The sequence below is a fragment of the Crinia signifera genome, chromosome 11, assembly GCF_055691185.1.
Source record: "Crinia signifera chromosome 11, ASM5569118v1, whole genome shotgun sequence".
NCBI classification, from domain to species: Eukaryota; Metazoa; Chordata; class Amphibia; order Anura; family Myobatrachidae; genus Crinia; species Crinia signifera.
Genome location: NC_139227.1, coordinates 86,016,932 through 86,040,769, shown reverse-complemented (window position 1 = coordinate 86,040,769; position 23,838 = coordinate 86,016,932). Strand labels below are relative to the sequence as shown.

At 45.6% G+C, this 23,838-nt stretch overlaps 1 protein-coding gene across 1 annotated transcript in view; it reads left to right on the top strand.

Moving 5' to 3' along the window:
- Positions 1–6,136: 6,136 nt before the first annotated feature.
- The window catches only part of LOC146046280 (hemocytin-like), a 137,924-nt gene continuing 120,222 nt past the window's right edge, over positions 6,137–23,838 (top strand). Inside the window, exons 1-6 of the mRNA XM_083165532.1 lie at positions 6,137–6,269; positions 14,485–14,641; positions 15,450–15,581; positions 18,983–19,127; positions 19,221–19,264; positions 22,281–22,385. Coding sequence (XP_083021658.1) covers positions 19,033–19,127; positions 19,221–19,264; positions 22,281–22,385 — 244 coding nt within the window. The 5' untranslated portion in view covers positions 6,137–6,269; positions 14,485–14,641; positions 15,450–15,581; positions 18,983–19,032. The remainder of the gene's footprint in view (positions 6,270–14,484; positions 14,642–15,449; positions 15,582–18,982; positions 19,128–19,220; positions 19,265–22,280; positions 22,386–23,838) is intronic.

Below are 23,838 nucleotides of genomic sequence, written 5' to 3'. Positions count from 1 at the left end.
GGTTTTAAAAAAATACTCACCTTATTCCAGTTTAGATCTCACCCTCTTTATTCCAAGATGGCATCAAAGGGGTTAAAAAAAAAGAAACCAAATAACCCAAACCATCTGAACTGAGGAGCAGCATGTGTATTTACACATGCTGCTCCTCTGCATAACTGAAGGGAAATCCCTCCAACGTCAATCAATGGGAAACCCCTCAGCCAATCAGGTGTGAGCTCCAGAGAAGCTTAGTGCCTGATTGACTGTTCCTGTTCCATAGAAGCCTTCGTTCTTAAAATAACATGGGCTCCTATGGTGGTTCCCAGCATAGTTATCAATGTTACAGTATGTAAATAACATTTGCTCCTTTGATGGGAACTGGCAAATCAGCATTACTGAAAAGCTAAATGACGGGGATACAAAATCAAAACTAAAGGTGCCCAAACACAGTACAATTATGGTATGCAATTTGGACTAGATGGAATCTCATCACATATGTTTTGCAATGCAATGATATGCAATGAGAAGAGATCTAGTACAAAAACGATGTGCAGCATTGGATGTACACGGGAGTGCAAATCTCATTGCACCCGGCAATTGTACCGTGTATGGGTACCTTTAGAGGAAAAATTTACTAAAGCTTCTAAATATGAAAAGACATGATGTTGCCCATAGCAACAAATCATATTCTGTCTATCATTCTCTAGGATGCAATTGAGAAATGATAAACCAAATCTGGTTGCTATGGGCAACATCACCTTTTTTTCATTTTTAGAAGCATTAGTAAATTTGCCCCTTACAATCTGAATGAGCACATTTGTCTAAGCCTCAGGCGGTGGTGCCTCAGGGATTATGGGGATATGGATAACACAGGGATTAGGGGGGATATGGATAACACAGAAGAAGGGGGACATGGCTCATGCAGAGAGATGGAGGATATCTCTTATACAGGGGAAGGGGGACATGGCTCACACAGGGATTAGGGGGGATATGGCTCACACAGGGATAAGGGGGGATATGGCTAACACAGAAGAAGGGGGACATGGCTCATGCAGAGAGATGGAGGATATCTCTTATTCAGGGGAAGGGGGACATGGCTCACACAGGGATTAGAGGGGATATGGCTAACACCGGTATTAGGGGGGACATGGCTCACACAGGGATTAGGGGGATATGGATAATACAGAAGAAGGGGGACATGGCTCATGCAGAGAGATGGAGGATATCTCTTATACAGGGGAAGGGGTACATGGCTCTCACTGTGTGAAAGGGGACATGGCTGACACTGTGGGAAATGGCTGACACTGGGGGGAAGGGGGACAGGGCTGACACTGAGGGAAGGGGGCAAGGCTTACACTGGGGGAAGGGGGACATGGCTCACACTGGGGGGGAAAGGGGACAGGGCTGCAACTGAGGGAAGGGGTATAGGACTCACACTTGGGGAAGGGGGATAGCGCTCACACTGGGGAAAGGTGGACAGGGCTCATACTGGGGGAAAGGGGACAGGGCTCACACTGGGGAACAGGGCTCACACTAGGGGACAGGGCTCACACTAGGGGACAGGGCTCACACTGGGAGACAGGGGACAGGGCTCACACACTAGGGGACAGGGCTCACACTGGGGGAGAGAGCTCACAATGCCCTGTCACACTGGGTTCCCCAAGTGTGAGTCCTGTACCCCTTCCCTCAGTGTGAGCCCTGTCCCCTTTCCCCCCAGTGTGAGCCATGTCCCCCTTCCCCCAGTGTAAGCTTTGCCCCCTTCCCTCAGTGTCAGCCCTGTCCCCCTTCCCCCCAGTGTCAGCCATTTCCCACAGTGTCAGCCATGTCCCCTTTCACGCAGTGAGAGCCATGTACCCCTTCCCCAGTGTCAGCCATGTCCCTTTATCTCAGTGTGAGCCCTGTAAACTTTCCTTATAGCCACCTATCAGCAATGCCCCCTCCTGCTATCATATATCCCCCCATTTTGTTTGGTCACATACCATTTATTCAGGACTTCCATGTCCCCCTGCTGCTCTCCCAGCTTTCCCTGCAACAGACATTCACTGATGCTTGAGGCTTACCCACCATACCGGGAGCTTATGCTACATTACCAGCCATATTTTTCATCAAATGGGTATGAATATGTGCATTCCATTCAATCTTAGTATATTTCCCCCAGAAAGTCTCTAAAGATCTGGAAATTTGCTTATTGCCCAATACAGGATTAAGCTCCCTTTTATGATGGAGGAAGACATGTGAATAGACATGTAGTTGCAAAGGCGTGTTCTATGTTTATGGCATTTGCATAAATGTATGTTCCCCTTCATTCATTTATTTATATATGTATGTTCCCTTCTTTCTGTCTTTTATTATTCAACAGAATAATGTGTGTGGACTCTGTGGCAATTATGATGGTAATTCAGTCAATGACTTCAGTACCAGAGGACACCTCATAGTAGATGATGTTTATGAATTTGGAAACAGCTGGAAACTGGCATCGACATGTCCAGAAGCTGAAGCCATGATAGAGCCCTGTGAAATTAACCCACACCGAAAATCCTGGGCGCAAAAGGAATGCAGTGTCCTCTTCAGCGACCTATTCAAACCATGCCATTCTAAGGTACTTTGCATAGGAATAATGTATACGTAAGGAACATATTTGGATTGTGGGCCTGATTCAGACCTTTTAGCAAGTCTGCAAAACTATGTTGCACTGAAGATGGGGCAAATGTAACATGCCACACATTCTTTTGTATTGTTTTTTTTTTTAATGTCCAGCCGACCGCCCACTGGCCAACGGGGATGCAAAGCAGGAGAAGTACCTCTGCCCGGCACTTCCCCGATCTGCAGATAGGTGTGTGCCAGCATTGCAGCACTTCTGGCACACACCTAGTCTTGTACCATATCGGATGCGGTATATCATAGGTGTTTTTTAGCTGATAGACAACAAGAAAAAGACTGAGCTCTAGTGTAACCCTAGAAAAACGGCGTTCCAGCTACTAACTACAAAGGGATTACCAATCCCTAAAAACAAGACAAGAGAGTGACAAAGAAGTTGCGCTGGGAACCACTCAACAATAGGTTTCAATCTAATTACTGGCAATAATGACAAATTTAATTTTAATAAAGTTATTGAAATTGAAAAACAGTCGAGTGGAGAGTAATTAATAAAACATTTTATATTGGTCAAATATGTAAAAAAACATAAAAATTTCTTATCACATTTAATGAATGTATGAACATACATGTACCGGCCGATACACAATAAAAAGAAAATAGAAAAAATCTAAAATGGAATAATTGGTAAAAATGGGGTTAAAAGTGCGTTTTTAGTCACAGGACTTTGTTTCCTGGATGGATTTTAATTGATGCTCCACTGGATTTCAGTCATAAAGAGCGTTTGTTTTAAACAATGTATCCATTCCCCGCTGAGATTGCTGAGATGGCAACTGTAGCTACTTCCCAGAGTACCTTATTTTATAAGCAGCGTCTGCCCGGGTTAAAGTCAGCTCCCGTGTGCCGGCCGGCGTTAGATGGATGAAGGGATTTGCAGACCTGACGCGTTTCCCCGCCTTCGTCTGTCGGCCGCTTTATCAAATATCAAGTGTGATCACTTGATCTTTTTAGCTGATGGCTGCACATACGAGTTATCTTACGTGGAGGCCGTCCGACCTCCGACTCCGGTCTGATGGGATCCGCATCGGATCAATGTCATACACATGTGATTGGGGATGATTTCAACGTATTTCTTGGCCCGATCCACTGGAATCGGGTGAAATCGGGCCCATATCGCATAGTGTATAGGGGGGTCTGGGGTTACTCTGACTGCAAGTTACTTTTGCCCCACTTGCATGGTTTTGTCCATCTGTAAATATTGCAGCCTTATTTATTTATTCATTCACAATTGCTTATATAGCGCAGCATATTCCATTGCGATCCCCGCTGCCGAGTGACTGGGACGCGCGTGCGTGTGAGACGCTTGTACGTCCCAGTCAGATGGAGTCTGACAAATTCCCCCAGCCAAAGCATTTTTCCCTGTGGCTGGTCAGCCCGGGCAGGGACCCCCCCAATAAAGAGGCTCCCTCTCCAGAGTTAACCCTGCCCAGGCTGAAGCCCGGGGCTTTTTTACATTGCTGTGGTAGTACAAGCCCCAGCAGACATACATCGCATGCAAGGACTTGGTGACCTACAAGTCCCAGCATGCGGGGCATTAAAGGGCCCGCTGGGTCTTGTAGTTCTACAGCAATGGAAATAATAATAAAAAAAACATACACACACATAAGAAATGTAAAGTTTTATTACATTCTACAATCACACACACAATACGTACCTAAGGGGTCCTCCACCGGTCGGTCCTCTTCTCCATTAGTATCTATGGGTACCTGTTGAGGGAAATTATACTCACATGCCCTCCGATGCCCAACGCTCTGCTCCTCTGGCTACACGTACCCCCATCTGCACACAAGCTGAGATTGTTTACAATCTCGGGTCATCCCACATACCAGGGTTAGGCCTGCCCACCAGACAATGGCCGCTCCTGATTGGCTGGTAGGTCTAACCCCCTGAATTTCTATAAACAGGACCGGTTCTTTGAGCCAAGGTTATGCTCAGGAGGTTGGGTATGCCCCACACCGTTTTTATTTTTTTTATTTATAAAAACCTCACATTACCGTGTCTAACAAATTGCACACGTGCATTCATTCGTACATTTTCATGACTGAAATTCGCATGACTGAATATTGCATCACATTTTTCATGCCTCAATTCGCATTCCATTAAATTGCTGATTTCTTCCAAAAATTCATGATTTTAAAACATGCGATATGGTGCGATTTCAAACCTTACAAAAAAATGGGGTCCTATTAAATGTCACCCAATAAGTTTATGTGCCTATTGGTATATCTACTTATTTTGCCCTTTTTACATGTTTAATTTGAAAGTACTTGTGTATGATGACCACTTCTGGCTATTGGGCTATATGGGGGCGGAGCCGGGAGGCTTGCTAAGGAGAATATACCTCTTACAGTTAATTTTGTTAACTATATCTGGGAAGTGCCTACACTTAAGAAATCATTGATTTTGAGCTTTTTGTATACCATATATACTCGAGTATAAGCCTACTTTTTCAGAACATTTTTTTATGCTGAAAAAGCCCCCCTTGGCTTATACTCGAGTGAGGGTTCCGCTTGAGTCTATACGTTTTCCCAGTTTTTGTTGTAAAATTAGGTGCCTCGGCTTATATTCGGGTCAACTTATACTCAAGTATATACGGTAATAGGTCTATTCCTATAGATACCTCCTATTACTGTTATGAGTGGCTGTCTGCTTATTATATGAATTGTTTGGGTGAAGTATGAATTATTTGTTTTTTTATAGCATTGCTTTGCATATTAATGTGTTTTTATTCATATAGTAAAATAATGTGTTTTTATCCACAAATTTGTACTTTTACAAAGCATTTATATCAGCACTAGAATTTTCATTATCCGCTATACTGTTAACTCCTTGTTCATCTTCTTATTGGTAGTGTGCTGCACTGTAATAGTGGAATCATTAAAAAAAAAAGCATGCCACACTTCCACCCAAGTCACACATTGGAGAGCACTGATTCCAAACCCCATTGTTAATGGGGGACTAGGCAGCTAAAAATAGGTTCATAGAGCCACCACAAATCCCTAAGTTTCCTGCCTACTATAACAAAACCATAAAAAAAATAAAGAAAAGCGTCCCAAAATGCTTTTATATCTCTTATGACAGTAAGGGTGAGTTGTTTCCAGAATTTTCTATAGTTGTGTTGAAATCTAGGAGATGGGAGAATGGTCTGCAAATTAACTTTGCAGAACTAGCTCAATATTTTTAGAACACCACTGCTTATCATTAATCGTCTTGGAGTTTCCTTATTTTTCATTTGTACGGTATTCCACAGTCATATACTGTAGTATTGTGAATCCAGGTCCAGGAAGTATGCAGACCCGTGTCCAGGAGTTACATAGACCCTGGAACCAGGGCCGGCGGAACCCGCTCAGCAAGGGATGCAAAGCAGGGAGGCGCCAGCCAGCAGAGGCGCTCTCCCTGCTCTGCACCCTGCTCCTGTCGGCTGCCACTGCCTGTGACACTGCCTGACAGACAGCGGCGTCGGCAACATGAAGTACCGCCCTGCACGCGGGAAATGGTGAGCGTCGGAGGAGGCAGATTAAAGCTCCAGGGTTACTTCTAACTGCAGTACTGGCAGGAGCCACTAGATGCCCCCATCTCAGTGTGGAGCTGTGCATGAGAGAGATGTCCCGGGAGACTACAGAGGAGCTGGCTGAGTGAGTTTGTTTTCATTTGTGTGTGTCTCTATCTATCTATCTATCTATCTATCTATCTATCTATCTATCTATCTATCTATCTATCTATCTATCTATCTATCTATCTATCTATGTCAGTGTCTGTGTGTGTCTCTCTCTCCCCATATATCTTTATCTCTGTCTGTCTGTCTGTCTATCTATCTATCTATCTATCTATCTATCTATCTATCTATCTATCTATCTATCTATCTATCTATCTCTCTATATCTCTATCTATCATCTCTCTCTCTCTGCCTAATATCTATCTCTGTATGTCTATCTGTCTAATATCTGTCAGTCTGTTTATTTATTTAACTTTCTGATGAACCCCCCTCATATGCCGCCCATACACGGTGCGATGTGCACCATACATTTTAAACTATATTACTTTGCATCTATTTCAAAACGCATACAATGTGCTGCACATTTTGAACTAGATGCAATGGTTCAAAAAGTACCTGCAGCACATACCTGTGCCATGTGATGTGCGGGGGAGCACGAATCTTGCTGCACTGTGTATGGGTGGCAATAGTGCTCAGTTATTTAAAAAAAAAGGGGAAAACAGGAAGGTTATGTAAACAATTAAACAAATATTGGTGGTGATAAGACCTGTGCTGCCCAGATGCTAAAAATATACTCACATATATCTTAAGTAACTGAAATAAAATAGAAATATACTGTATAGTGCAATACAGTAAAGTAAAAAAAATGGACTGGTGAACACTATTGCAATCACCCTTAGCTAGGTGAAAATAGACCTTAAAGGTGTATCTTTTAGGAGATCCCTCTGGCAGTGTCTCCTATCATGTGGTTCCAATTCACGCCGTACATCAGATTGGGAAGATACACCTTTAAGGCCTAATTTCAACCAGCTAAGGGTGATAGGGCAATAGTATTCAGCAGTCCACCTTTTTTTTTACTTTACTGTATTGCACTATGTATTTCTGTTTTATTTCAGTTACTTAAGATATAGGAGTATATTGGGTACTTATGTAGTATCTGGGCTGCCGATTTTGAAATCGGGTCCATCGCATGACATCGCATCGCATCGCATACAACCAAATCGCATGCGATGCGATGCGATGCGATGGACCCGATTTTTCCATAGGATTCAATGTTAAAATGGACCAAGTCTATTTTAACATGTAATTCAATGGGAAAAAGGGGTCCTTTTCATACCCCTACTATCCAAGTGGGCATGGAGTTGGATATAAACCTGTGGCGAGCGTAGCGAGCCACCGAGCCCGAAGCGTGGCGAGCGCAGCGAGCCCCGCGAGGGGACGCAGATTTCTTAAACAGTATTCTGCGTCCCCTCGCGGGGCTCGCTGCGCTCGGCCCGCTTCGGGCTCGGTGGCTCGCTACGCTCGCCACAGGTTTATATCCAACTCCATGCCCACTTGGATAGTAGGGGTATGAAAAGGACCCTTTTTCCCATTGAATTACATGTTAAAATGGACCAAGTCTATTTTAACATGGAATTTAATGGGAAAAAGGGGTCCTTTTCATACCCCTACTATCCAAGTGGGCATGGAGTTGGATATAAACCTGTGGCGAGCGTAGCGAGCCACCGAGCCCGAAGCGTGGCGAGCGCAGCGAGCCCCGCGAGGGGACGCAGAATACTGTTTAAGAAATCTGCGTCCCCTCGCGGGGCTCGCTGCGCTCGCCACGCTTCGGGCTCGGTGGCTCGCTACGCTCGCCACAGGTTTATATCCAACTCCATGCCCACTTGGATAGTAGGGGTATGAAAAAGACATATCTCACTCAATCTCACTTGCATCTGACACATTAATGACAACTGTAGTTAAAGATTAATTATATATTTGTGACAGAAAATAAAGCAAACAAACAAATTACTGTGACTTATTAAGCAATGTTAAGGCATGGAGGATACGGCCAAATACATCATCGCCTGCTAGAGACTTGCGCCATACAAATTCGGTCATGTAGCTGGTCAGATTGCTGCAAGCTGTTCCGCGATGGCACTTGTTCCTCCACTTGACACAACCCAATAAACGTTCTATGTTCTGGGTGTGTGCCCCACTTTCTGGATCCACAAAGTTGAAGCGGTGGTTCACCCTGGCATGAGTGTAGCCAGCCGCCTCCAAATCACTGGTTCGGTATGCTCGCCAGCAATCCGACATGACAGTGGATCCAGGTTCGATGTTAGCTTCAATAGCAGCCATCAGGGTTGCAGCATCTCTCTGGGCAACTGGCAGCATGAAGCATTGCCCAGTCTCTCTGCAGACACCGCCGAACACCCATTGCTGGGGAAGTAGTCGGCCCACATTGGACTTACGACGGACAAAAAGAGTCTCATCCACCTCGACCACTTTTCCTGGGCCTCCAATCTTGCGCTGCGGCTGAGCAAGAATATCCTGCTCACAGGCCTCACGCATAAACGCATTATATGCGACCACTGTCTTGATTGACAGATTCAGTTCCTTTTGGCACAAGGTCACTGATGTCAACTCCTGGCTCCACAAATATATGAAACGGACAATTGTCACAAAAGGGAGCCGGCACCCAGGACTAAACAGCGCAGCACGGACACTTTTTTTCTTGCCGCAAGCCTTTATATAACACCGCCACTTTTGGTCAGCCATGTTCAGGCGCATGGGATGCCCGTTGTCACAGGTGGCTGTGGTGGGCAGAAGGCCATGTTGCTGCAGGAAAAGAACAGCAGCTTCTTCAGTCTGCGGCAATGTAAAGAGCCTTGGCGACGACGCAGCTGCTGACATGGAAGCTGTAGCCATATCTGTATCCAAATCTCCTCCAAAATCACCTCTCTCAAACCAGCACTTTCTCCTCTCAAACACCCTCAGATTTTACTCCTCCCTAACCTCCTAAAATACCCTTTCTCCCAATTTTTGCCACCTGTGCCAAAGCCTAAATTAAAAATTAGGTGCAATAGGTGAAAAATCGGGCCCATCGCATCGGATCGCATCGCATCGGATCGCATGCGATTTGGTTGTATGCGATGCGATGCGATATCGCATCGCATCGCATCTGATTGTATGCCTTAACTTAAGGCATACAATCCAAAAATCGGCAGCCCAGATACTACATAAGTACCGTATATTGTTCCCATCCGGGCAGCACAAGTCTTATGTATACGATACACTGGCCCTTATTCTGGTTGGTGCGGTAATATCCGCGTGCGTTCGTGCCGCCGATGTTTTGTGTCTGCGCATGTGCAGAGGCGTCTCTGCGCATGTGCGAGCGGGGCGTACGGCCAAATCCCGCATGAAATGTGAACACTCCGAACAGGGGGTGGAGAGGGGCGTGAAGGGCTATTTGGGCTCATTACCATATGCATACGCCCCGCGTTTCATGGGCGTTCCCATGCAAACGCTGGGCGTACGTATGGTAATGCGGCCGTGACGCACGTGTAGGGGGCGGACATATGACATCGCCGGATGTCAGCTGCCCGCCCAGATCCCTGCTTTTGCACGGAAAAATGTCCGTGTGGTCTGAGGTTGCAGGTGCTGGTGGAGCACTCGGTCCTGCATTCGATGGTCTGCGACCATCGAATGATGGGGGAGGTTCCCTGAGATGGAGGAGGCGTATTTTGTGAAAAATACACGTGCGGTCCGTTCGGCCAGCTTCTTACCGCGTACGGACGGAGTTGGCGATCCGTATGGAAGGCGGGGTTTAGGACGCACGGTGCTGGCCGCATATTCGGATCCGGCCGCACCGATCAGAATAAGGCCCACTGTGACACCTGGCAATGCATGTGGAATTATCACCACCAATATTTAAGGTTCATTGTTTTAAGTAACTTTCCTGTTTTCCCATTTTTGATAAATAAGTGAGCACTGGGAGGGAGTTCATGAGATTTTTGTATTTAGGATATATGTGTTAGGTGAAACATACTCGATTTAGTGTATTGTAGCTGCTCCTGTGAGCGCACCTAGGTTTTTTTTCCAAATACTTACACACAAACATTTGGCATCCATTGCAATCCTGGGGAAGGGTACTCTAACAAAAAAAAATCAAACGGGAAGAGGTACTCTAACAAAACCTTGTTTTGTAGCACAAATTAAGGGAGGGCTCAAAATTTTAGTTTGCGGGAGGGCGCAAAATTCTAGTTTGCAGGAGGGCGCCAGACACCCTAGCACCGGCCCTGCCTGGAACCCAGTTTCAGCACCCTTCCCCCTAAATGCTGCAGTATGCACACTGTGCTGCAGCTATAGGGGTGGGGTGGTTTTGGAGGATTTTTTTGGGTGGAGTGGGGTCTGTGAGTGATATGGGTGGACCCCAACAACCAGGAAAGATAAGAAACAGTGCCCCTTAGGGGGTGGTGGTGGCACTTAACATGGTTTGCCCCACTAGTAGCTGCTATATAGGGGTAGTCAATCCCTGAAGAACTCGAGAAAAAGAAAAATAGATAGCAGCGCTTGATACAATAATGTTAGTAAACACTATATACCAATTGGACTGATTTTACAAGTATAAAGACAATTTATTAGACATGAATATGACCAATACTGATAAAAAAGTGGAAAATAAAATATATTATATAAAATGATGGAATATAAAAAAAATGCTAATAAATGCACATGCTGGTTCACTGAACTGAATTAAAAATGTCCTGCACAATTCCTGGTACAAGTATGCATACTGTCCATTCCTAGTAAGCCCTTGATATTAATCCAAAAGTAAAGATGGTTATTATATTACAGTCCACCATGAGAATGGCACAGTCCCGCACTTGTGTTTGCCTCTTGGTCTAGTGCAGGGCTGGGCAACACCGGCCCTCCAGATGTTAATGAACTACACATCCCAGGATGCTTTGCATAAGTTTTGCTATGTGGCCATGCTGAAACTGATGCAAGGAATGCTGGGATGTGTAGTTCATCAACATCTGGAGGGCCAGTGTTGCACAGCCCTGGTCTAGTGTTTCCAGCTGGTCCAGAAAGGGTCCAGTCCACCATGGAGAATAGCTGGCGGTATTAAGGCCAGGTGGGCAAGGCTCCTGTGCTGATGTAGATGAAGGAAGGAACATCTAGGGCTGGTTTGGATGACTCCAAAAGCTAGGAAGATAAATTGTCTTATAATAACCAGGATTGTGTGAGGACGGAGTAACCTCTGATGCGTTTCGCTGTGTCAGACATCTTTATCATTGGGCAGTAACAACCAGATCTGTATTTAAACTATCAGGTGTGCGTACAGATCCAAATCAGGCCTTTAATTAGTCGCTGTGTCACACTTTGGGGTTTTTGTGGGACTGGCAGGGAGGAGGCAGCTGTGGAAGTGGAAGCTAGTGGATGGATGTAGTGCTTTCTCATGTACCAAAGTACAGGATAAACAGAGGAAAGTTGAGTGAGGTTTAGAAGATTTAATGATAAAGTCTTGTAGTACCATCTAAGAATAACTCAGTGAAAGAACAAGCAAAACAGATAATTGAATATCAATGCAGTACCAAAACATCTTCCAAGAGCAACTTCTCCCAACTAATCAAGAACAGTTTGGTGATAGACAATGTTTTTCCCAGCAAGACGGAGCACTTTGTCTTAAGGCAAAAGTGAAAACTAAGTGGAACAATTCATCAACATTTTGAGACCACGGCCAGGAAGCTCTCCAGAATTTAATCCCTTTGGGATTGTGGTCGATACTCAAGAGAGGCGGGTGGACAAAACACAACCCACAAATTCTTACAAACTCCAAGCATTGATTAGACAAGAATGGGTGGCCATCAGTCAGTATGCGGCCCAGATGTTGATTTACAGCATGCCAGGGTTAATTGCAGAAGTCTTGACATAGAAGAGTCAACACAGTAAATATTGACTCTTTGCATAAACAAAATGCAATTGCCAATAAATGCCTTTAGCACTTATGAAATGCTTGTAATTTAACGTTATTATACCATAGTAACATTGGACAATAAGGTCTAAAAACGCTAAAGCAGCAGCTTTGTGAAAACCAATACTTGTCTCAAAATGTTGGCAAGTGAGCACTACACAGACAGAGTACAAAGACAGAAAAGCCGGATTTTGACCAAAGGTAAAATAAACTGATTGTACAGTGCAAATGTAGGGGGTAATTAATTAGTGGTACTAAATGACACGATTTGCATAGTTTTAGCCCCGGACCCTCCCCAAAACACCATGAATGATGATACTTGACGCCAGAGGAGGGCGTGCGGGAGCTCCACTAAATGCGGGAGGCTTTCCTACCCTACCATGGAGCCAGGAGGGGGATCCAATTTTCAGGACCCTCCCGGCCATTCTGGGAGGGTAGGAAAGTACAGATGGAGCATGCTCCATCTTTGCAGGGGCTGTCAATTCTATTGCCAGTCCCCGCCAGCCATCACCAGGGGGCACGCTAGCACGAGATGCTTGTGTGCCCCGTAGCGGCGGACCTCCCTGACGCCGTCCGATGCCTTCCCCGCCACCATCACCGGACCCCACCTCCGCCCGCCCCCCCCCCATAATCCTACCCGTCTCCCTGAAGCGGAAACGGACAGGGTCCCACTGCCCAGCCGCTGAGAGACTGGGATGCGTGTGCACGTGAGACGTACGTGCGTCCCAGTCTGATGGAGTCCCTCTCTGCCGGCTCTCACCAGTGAGGACGGTCTAGCGAGAGCTGGGCAAAGAAGAGAGGGGCTCTATCTGTATATTAGAAAGCTGTAGTAAAGATTTCCAGATGAAATCTGCTCATACTACTGTACTGTATATATTTGCTGCAGAGAAAATTAAATATATATATTTTTTTAAAATTCAGATTTTTTTTATTATATTTTTTTTCCTTTAACAATACAACATTTTGTAAAGCACATTACAGACGTCATACAATACATAAAACAAATACTTATATTGTGTACATCTCTCAAGCGATGGCTTTTGGCTGTAAATAAAATGTATTTACATACTAATTATGCCCTTTGCACTTTACCTCATAAATAGTAGTAGTAGTAGTCTGTTTATTTATAAGGCGCCACAAAGTGTCCGCAGCACCGTACATAGCAAACAAAAAAAACAAATTACAAGGTAATGTACAGGGTGTGTTGATAAAATACAGCATAAATAGGGGTATAGATGGTAGAGCTAAAATCAGCATCAGTTCTGAAGTAGGTGTTGAAATTGTTGAGGAGACTGAAGATGAAGTAGAGCAAGGGAAGAACAGGGAAGGAGCACTGGTGAGGTAAAGAGGTCGGGTGAGTACGTGAGGAAGGAGGGCCCTACTCATAAGAGTTAACAGACTAAAAGGAGGTGGGTGGACAAACAAAAAACAATAGGATATGGGAACAGATGGAGGGGTAGGGTAGGCAGGATAGGAGGAGCGAAAGAGGTTAGGAGGAGGAGGGATAGGCTAGTTGGAAGAAGTGGGTTTTGAGGGAGTGCTTGAAGGAGGTAAGGGAATCAGAAAGCCTGATAGGTGGCAGGAGGTTGTTCTAGTGAAGGGGGGGGGGGGGCAGCGCAAGAGAAGTCTTGGACACGGGAGTGGGAGGAGGTGATTAGGTGAGAGGTCAGGAGGCGGTCAGCGACGCAGCGAAGAGGACAGGAGTGAGTGTGGATAGAGATCAGTGAAGAGAGGTAAGGAGCAGTGGAGGAGGAGAGAGCCTTGTAGGTGGTGGTGAGGAGTTTAAAGAGAACCCAGAAAGGAATGGGGAGCCAGTGAAGATATAGACAGAGGGGGGAGGCAAAGGTAGAGCGCCGGGAGAGGAAGATGAGCCTAACAGCGGCGTTAAGAATGGATTGGAGAGGGGCAAGGGGGCGAGAGGTAGCCCGGAGAAAAGGATGGTGCAGTAGTCAAGGTGGGAGATGACAAGAGAGTGAATGAGAATTTTGGTCGCGTCAGTGGAGAGGAATGGTCTGATGCGCGAGATGTTGCGGAGGTGAAAGCGGCAAGATTGTGAGAGAGCACGAATGTGGGGGGTGAAAGAGAGGGAGGAGTCAATGATTACACCGAGGCATTGCGTTTGGTCGGTGGAGGTGATCTCGGTTTCACCAATGCTGATGGAGATAGTGGGAGAAGAGGGGATGTTCGGGGGATGGAAGATTAGAAGTTCAGTTTTAGCCATGTGTAGTTTCAGGAACGTTGGGTCATCCAGGCTGAGATGGCCGTGAGGCATTCGAAGACCTTGGACAGGAGTGATGGGGATAGGTTGGGGGAGGAGAGTTTAGGTTATGTAATTTTGTGACATTGTAAATAAATGATATAACAATAATTTCATTCTCTATTCTTATACTTCAAGGTCGACCCTGAAGGTTATTATGATACATGCGTCAAAGATTCCTGTGCCTGCGATGAAGGTGGAGATTGTAATTGCTACTGCACTGCGATAGCAGTGTATGCCCAGGCATGCCTCGCTCAATGTGTTTGTATTGAGTGGAGAACTCCAAACAATTGTCGTAAGTTCCATTAAAAATCTAGCTCTATTTTCTAAACCTTGTAGAGGGATAAAGTGAATGGAGATACAGTACCAACCAACCAGCTAATTTTCAAATGATCAGCAACATACTGTAGCAATTAGAAGCTAAACTGATTATTCTCATTCAAAAACAATTAACTTCATATGTACTCTTAGGAGGTTATTCTAGTTGGTACACTCCCCTGCGTGTTCGCACAGGGGAGCAATGTTTTGCTACTGTGCATGCGCATAAGCATTTATGCGCATGTGCAGGCTCTGTTTACAAAAGGACCCAGCGACTTGTATATTCTCCAGCCGTTCGCTCAGAGCAATGCAGGTGGGTGGCGTGGGATGGTGGGTAGGGATCACACCCATGGCAACCCTCAGCTTTTCCATGGTCCATGGTTTCACTCAAACAAATGTATGCTATGATGGGATGCAGTTAGTATCCCGGCGGTCGGAATCCCGGCGGTCGAAATCCCAACCGCCGAAATCCCGACCGCTGAAATCCCGACCGCCGAAATCCCGGAACTTTGTCCCTCTATGGGTGTCCACGAGACCCATAGAGGGAGAATAAATTAATGTGCCGAGCATAGTGAGGCACCTGGCCCGGTGCGTGGCGAGCACAGCGAGCCCGCAAGGGGGGGTGATGCACGTCCCCCCCCCCTGTCAGGATTTCGGCGGTCAGGATTCCAGCGTTGGGATTTTGACCGCCGCGATTTCATACCAATCCCACTATGATGCCCAGTCTTACATACATACAGTGTGCAGTAAATCATGCAGCGCATGTTGGTTATTTCCTTCTACAGCTGTGTTCTGCGACTTCTATAATGAAAATGAAAACAAGTGTGAATGGCATTATAGACCTTGCGGAGTTGATTGCATAAAAACCTGCCAAAACCCAACTGGAAACTGTTCATCTGAATTATCAAAAGTGGAAGGTAAGGAAATGAATGCAATTATAAAATAACCTTAGGGGCACTTTAATAGATTTACAGTACCTAGATACAGTATGTGCTATCCAATCACAAGAGGATCAGATGTTGTTTAGACCAAAGGCCCAAAATAGTATTCAATGGCTTAGTTTAAGTATATCTGAATGTGTTTATTTGCTGGACTTTACATGAACCATGGTCTCTAGATTGTAGAGAAATAATGGGAAAAACTAAATACACGCAGTGACCATCAGACCAACAATGGATGTATCAATCATGTATGAATGCTGTAAACTAAATTTAATTTTAAACTTGTCCCTGTTGTGGGTATCAATAGTATCCAATATACTTCATGGATCTTGAAAGTGATCCACATATATACTTTTAATGTTTTTCACCCAGTGCACAAAAGTATATGCTTGCTATGTTTCAAGGCTACTTAAATACTCATTTGCAGATTCGGGGGGGGGGGGGGGGGCACCCCGGCATGTGCCTCCCTATCATTTTTGATAAAGCTTTCCAATGAGCCCGGCCCTGTGTCTCTAGCCCCCTGGGAACCGAAGATACCGCCGGGCAAAGCTATAACGTTTTCCCAATAGGATAACATGAGACCCCACCCAGTTCCAAAATCATCTGAAGCCCACTCAAAAGTTCTTCAATATGAAACTGGTCTCATGTAAATGGGCCAGTTGGTTCAGAAGACATATCCAGTTAAACGATATAGCTGGTTAAAAGGGGAGGGGGTTCTTTTGCCCTCACACCAGAAAATGCAGGGACTAGGCTCGTGTAAAAGGGGCCAACCAAATGTCCCTGCATGATCCTGAGACCATATTTCTGGGTAAATCCTGCATTTCCTGGTGTGAAAAGGGTATTATTTCAAATAGCCGGGACCTCAAGTGCTCTGAATAAAGCCGGACAGCCCCCTGCTCTCTGCCCGGCTGTCACTTCTGCCCAGCGGGGGCTGTCTCCGAGTTACAGCGACCATGTATTCCCCCTTGGCAATAAGCATGTAAACCCACATTGCATGTAGATAAGCAGCACAAATGTAGCATCATTTTTAAGAGACATTATGGTGTTTGGCATGATATGTAATGGACATTATGGTGTGTGGCTTAACATGTAATGGGCATTATGGTGTAACTTTTTAATGCGCGCAATGTCCCTGTTTATGAAACAGATTGTGAATTTTGGCTCAATCCTTGAAGCATTATGTGAATTTTGGCTCAATCCTTGTGGCAGTACTGTATATGAATTTTGGCTCAACCGGTATGGCATTATGTGAATTTTGGCACAATCCATGTGGCATTATGTGAATTTTGTCTCAATCCATGTGGCATTATGTGAATTTTGGCTCATTCCATTTGGCATTGTGTGTGAGGGGCAAGTATAATGGGGTCTAGTATTTTGTTGCATAGTGTATAGAAGTTGTATATGGTGTGGTACACTACACTCAATAACACACCCCCTTTTGAGTGGCCACACCCCCTTTTCCCGGAGCGAGACTTTGACGTGCACACAACTACATCCTTCACTTTTGTTGCCAAGGTTGGCCTGTTAAAACACCAGGGCCTATTTTTAATCCCATTCCCGCCCTCTTTCTGCTCTCCTCTCTCTCACCGCTCTATTAGCATGTACACTGGCACTAGGGATGCCAGTCCTGGAGCATTTTTTCAATCCCGGAATTCGGGATTGAAAAATGCCCAATCCCGGGATTGGCTTCCCTAATATAAAAAACCCTCCTCGGACGCCCCGCATATTTACACTTACTGATGCGTGGTGCGGCCAGGAGCCGGGTGGGTGGGCAAGCCGGGGAGATGGAGCCAGGGTGGGTGGGCGAGCCGGGGAGATGGAGCCCGGGCTGGTCGCCTGGTGTGTGTGCTGGTCCCCTGGTGGGTGAGCGGGCTGGTCCACTAGTGGACAGGTGAGCAGCCTGGTCCACTGCTGGGTGGGTGGGTGGTCTGGTCTGTTGGTGGGTGGGTGTTCAGGCCGGGCACAGCACGGAGGCAGCCTGTGCGGCATGCGCAGCGTGACCTCTGACGTCGTCATGCTGCGCAGAGCCATGCTGCCCGGGACGGGAGAAGCATGGCAGCTGCTGAGCACCCGCTCAAATGCTGCCCGGCATTAGACTGCGCATGTGCAGTCTAATCCCGAAATCTTGGGATTAGAAACTCCAATACAGATGTAGCAGCTCCCATTGGAGATGTTGCTGGCGATAGTATTGCCATTCGCCAGCCACTGACAGCCAATGGAACGGTGTGCACGTGCACAAGACGCTCGCGTGTCCCATTCATCAGAAGCCCTCCGCCACCCTCAGCAGCTGCCTCGAAGCTCCCCCGATCTCCGCTCATCTCCCTCAAGCGGAGTGCTGAAGGGATGCGCAAACGTGTGAGAGGGATTGCATGAAAAGCGTCACATCGCATGTCCTTTTCCTGTGATTGCAATGTATGGCACATTCCTGTGCACATCGCGATCACAGATGTTAGTGGCTGCCACAAGGATCTATTGGTGACTGGGATCGTATGTCGGGTGAGTTGGCGGGGTATTGCATGCAATACCTGGGGGCCTTTAGAGAGTCCCGCACATCAAACAGATCCCAATAAATAAGGTCAATGGCTATTCGTGTGTATTTAATACTTGTCATCTCAATAAAAACACTAAAACCTAAAAAGTTAATCAAAAGAGCTGGCTTATTTGGTCAGTACCGATGCCTCAAGGAGGAATGTGTTGAACAATATATAGCGGAGAAAGATATGATATATCACAAACTGCCTCAGGCAGGGCCGGATTAAGGTCTGTGGTGCACCCCCGGACGGAAGGACACCCCACCCCCCCGATTCCCCCCACCCCCCCGAAGGCATCCTCTCCCCCACCCCACTGAGGCATCCTGCCCCCCCACGGAGGCATGTAGTGTGTATGGGGCTTTAGCATGTCTCTAACCCACAATGTCAGCCCACCAACCCAATACATTTAGTTTTCCTGTTGGCGGATTAACTTTTCAGGAGTAGTAGCAGCTGCAAATCTTTCTATTTTTATAGATCAATATTGTTAATTTTAATAAGCACTATTTTTTATAAATATTTTTTCCCTCTACAGTACAGTAATTTGAGTGGTAAATGTTCTAGTCCAATATATTTTAGTTATACTATGAAGAAATGTAGTTGATGATACATCTGAAATTATGCATTATTATTATTATTATTATTATTATTATTATTATTATTATTATTTTGGAAATGTGGAATACAATAGACCTTTTTCATTACATTTCTTCTAAAATGTGGTTACTGTTGCCTTTAATTTTGTTTACCCTTATTTATTGGTATGAACCACTATAACTACATTGCATAAAATGATCCAAACAGGGTCGTAAAACGCGAAGGTGATTTATTTTCTGTGCTCCTTCCTAGGTTGTTATCCTTCCTGCCCAGAGGAGGCGCCATACTTAGAAGAAGTTAACATGAAGTGTGTAAGTGAATGCGGTTGCTATGATAACATGGGAAATTATCATAACCCAGGAGACAATATTATTTCCTGTAACATTTGTGAAACTTGGTATGTTATTTTGCAATTTTATTTTTATTTTTTTCACAAAAGAAACATGGTTATTGAGGCTAGGTGACTTAATTTATTATTTTTATTTTTCAGTTATTGCTCAAATGGTGAAATTCATTGCAGTTATAATGAAAGTGGTAAGTTTCAGTGTAAATTATAGATATTAGGAATAAGTCATTACATTTTCCTAGTGTGAGCAGGGGCGCCGACAGTTCAGCATGGCCCCGGTAAAATTAGGGGGTATAGACAACAGGAGGAAGCGTGGCTAGGGCTGCGCTTAAAAAAAAAAAAAAATACATACTGTAGGTTTTGCAGTTGCACGTGCTGTGCAGGAGGGATGTGGTGTCTGATCCGGTGTGTGGTGGAGTACACCTGCACACAGGGAGAAATAGAGGACAGGCTGCTGCAACGGCAGTTAATTTTCTCTCGCTCCCTGCAATGGCGGAGGGGGAAGCGGTACTTGGGACCCACCAACCAGTGTCGGAACTTGTGAGTGGTTGGCCCAGGTGCAAAAATACAACTTGCGCCCTCCTTTCCGCCACTCCAACCCAAGTTCACAATATGCCACACAGCAGTGGGTGGCAGCAGTGGGCCCCCTAATCCTCAGGGGCCCTGGTTCAATACACTTGCTGCACCAATGGTCCTTCTGCCTCAGCCTCCAATAGACCCAGGCCCTGGTAAAAAGTCGTCGTCCCCCCTCTCAGCACCACTGAGTGTGAGTAATAATGTACATACAGTAACTAGTGTGAGTAACAGTGAAACTGTAATTTTTGCAAGAAAGATGACAGATATCATTTAAAAGGTACTAGTTTCCTAGAACGTGCCCACGATATTGATCTTAGGCATCGCAAGGAAAATAACCGCGTCGGTCGCATCGCATGCGGCCAAAAAATCGCATAGGGAACAATGTTAAATGGCCCAATTGACCCGATTTCACATAAGGAACAATGTTAAATGGCCCACAGACCCCAAATAGCCACCCTGAAGTGTGAAATGCCCCCCCCCAATTGTTAACGCCACCCCACGATCAACGTGAACCCGAAGCGTGGCGAGCGCAGCGAGCCCGCGAGGGGCGTCGGTACGCGTTCTTCGACCTTTTCATACCCCCACTATCCATGTCGGCGTGGAGTTAAGAACAGAAAGTGTGGCGAGCGCAGCGAGCCACCGAGCCCGAAGCGTGGCGAGCGCACGCGGATACCTTCACAGCTATAAGCGTCCCCTCGTGGGCTTCACAGGTATCCGCGTCCGCTCGCCACGCTTCGGGCTCGGTGGCTCGCTGCGCTCGCCACACTTTCTATTCTCAACTCCACGCCGACGTAGATAGTGGGGGTATGAAAAGGTCGGAGGACGCGTATGCGCTCGCCACGCTTCGGGTTGACGTTGATCGTGGGGTGGCATTAACAATTGGGGGGGCCATTTCACACTTCAGGGTGGCTATTTGGGGTCTTTGGGCCATTTAACATTGTTCCCTATGTGAAATCGGGTCAATTGGGCCATTTAACATTGTTCCCTATGTAAAATCGGTAATCGCGTCGGTCGCATCGCATGCGATTTTTTGGCCGCAAGCGATGCGACCGACGCGATTTACATTTTACCATGCATTTCTATGTACAATCGCGGGCATCGCATCGGTCGCATCGCATTATATTATAATGGCATGCGATGTACATGCGATGCCCGCGATGGGCGCCGTTCTAGGAAACAAGTACCATTTAAAATATTTCCTTCATTATTTTTACACAGATAAAATATATGTGTATTAAAGGTTCTACTCTTATTATAAATTTTTATATAAACTTATGTTACTAAAGTTTGCACCGGTTTAAAGCTACAATAAAACAAAAAAATTAATGTGGCTAAAATTATTTAAAACTAATTGTATACCAAAAATCCTACAGAAAGGGCAGCCATCAGAGATTGTGGGGCCCGGGACTGCCAGAACAGACAGGACCCCCTTCACCCACCTCAGTGCCCCAACAAATTATTACAGCACTGTGCCCAATACATTAACCCAGTGGTTCCCAAACTGTGTGCCTAGGCACCTCAGGACACTTGCAGGGGTGCCTTGGGTTGGTGGACCAGGATCAATGCATATTATTTATGGTCAATGTACCAGGCAAAACCAGTGCTTGTGGCTGCCAATCATAATATATGTGGAAAAAACAGAAGCAATGCACTTAATTTAATATATTTTTTTCTGAATTTCTTGATAAGAAGCATTTGGCCTAGGGGTGCCTTGAAAATATTTTTATGCTCTAGGGTGCTGTGATTGAAAAAAGTTTGGGAACCCCTGCATTAACCCCTTCAGTGGTTTTCCCAAGAATTTTCCATGCTGTGTCTCGGGATTGTCACTGTTTAGAGCAGGGTCCGTGGCATCGGGGGGAAAGTGTGGTGGTTTTTTTAAGGTAGCGCTCCCCCTAAAAAATTCGCCCAGTGGGGAGCGCTACCTTAAAAAAAAAACACCACTGAAGGGGTTAAAACCAACCCTTTGCACCCATTACACCAGCCCCGTGCCACAAAATGCATAGTTCCAAACTTTGAGTCACATCAAAAATGGGGCAGTGCTGCAGCTGGAGGGGGCTCCATTGCCCTTGTTTGTGTCATTTCAGGTGAATGCCCAGTGCTCCCTGAGTAGCTGGGCAGCCCTCAGTACTAAATGTAGCTGTCATCATCATGAAATGTACAGTATGTGTGCCTATTAGTGTTAATGGAGAATGATACTGGTTTACTCACTCCATATGTTTTATAAGGCACAATATTGATTTTGTTGATTTCAGTCTAGGGCGTAACTACCATAGAAACACGGTGTGCAGCTGCTTTGGGGCCCAAAGCTGAAGGGGATCTATCTTTACTGTTTAAGTAATGTTTTACACAGTTGCTAAATAGTGGGACCATAAAAAAACCACCTATGGGGCCTACAAATATGTAGTTAAGCCCCTGATTTCAGTGTTTCATGCTTGTGCATATTTTTCATTTTGTTGCCACAAATACCAATAGTGGTTCAACTTTACTTTTTGGTGCCCATTGGCTGCTCCCCAACCATACATTACATATGGAGGTTAGGTCAGCAGCCACCACTTATATTAAGTACAATGTTTTGTGCATATATTGTATGGTTGTATGTTCTCACCTTAACATCTTCCCCCTTTTCAGACTGCTACTGTGAATACAAGGGCGATATATATGCATACAATGAAACAATCTATGAAAAATATATCGGCAATGGAGAGTGCATATATGCTGTATGTGGCATCAATGGTACTATTTCCATTAGTTTCTATTCTTGTTCAAACAAGACAACCAGTACACCTTCAACTACAGCACCTACTGCGACTACTACAGCTACAATTCCATCCACAACAAAAGGAACAACCACTAGCACACCGACTACCACTCATACAACACCATCCACAACTAAAGGAACAACTACTAGCACACCGACTACCACTAGTCCTGCGACTACTACAGCTACAATTCCATCCACAACAAAAGGAACAACCACTAGCACACCGACTACCACTCATACAACACCATCCACAACTAAAGGAACAACTACTAGCACACCGACTACCACTAGTACTGCGACTACCACTCATACAACACCATCCACAACTAAAGGAACAACTACTAGCACACCGACTACCACTAGTACTGCGACTACCACTCATACAACACCATCCACAACTAAAGGAACAACTACTAGCACACCGACTACCAGTAGTAAAGCGACTACTACAGTTACAACTCCATCCACAACTAAAGGAACAACCACTAGCACACCGACTACCACTCATACAACACCATCCACAACTAAAGGAACAACTACTAGCACACCGACTACCACTAGTACTGCGACTACTACAGTTACAACTCCATCCACAACTAAAGGAACAACCACTAGCACACCGACTACCACTCATACAACACCATCCACAACTAAAGGAACAACTGCTAGCACACCGACTACCACTAGTACTGCGACTACTACAGCTACAACTCCATCCACAACAAAAGGAACAACCACTAGCACACCGACTACCACTCATACAACACCATCCACAACTAAAGGAACAACTACTAGCACACCGACTACCACTAGTACTGTGACTACTACAGTTACAACTCCATCCACAACAAAAGGAACAACCACTAGCACACCGACTACCACTCATACAACACCATCCACAACTAAAGGAACAACTACTAGCACACCGACTACCACTAGTACTGCGACTACTACAGTTACAACTCCATCCACAACAAAAGGAACAACCACTAGCACACCGACTACCACTCATACAACACCATCCACAACTAAAGGAACAACTACTAGCACACTGACTACCACTAGTACTGCGACTACTACAGTTACAACTCCATCCACAACTAAAGGAACAACCACTAGCACACCGACTACCACTCATACAACACCATCCACAACTAAAGGAACAACTGCTAGCACACCGACTACCACTAGTACTGCGACTACTACAGCTACAACTCCATCCACAACAAAAGGAACAACCACTAGCACACCGACTACCACTCATACAACACCATCCACAACTAAAGGAACAACTACTAGCACACCGACTACCACTAGTACTGTGACTACTACAGCTACAACTCCATCCACAACAAAAGGAACAACCACTAGCACACCGACTACCACTCATACAACACCATCCACAACTAAAGGAACAACTACTAG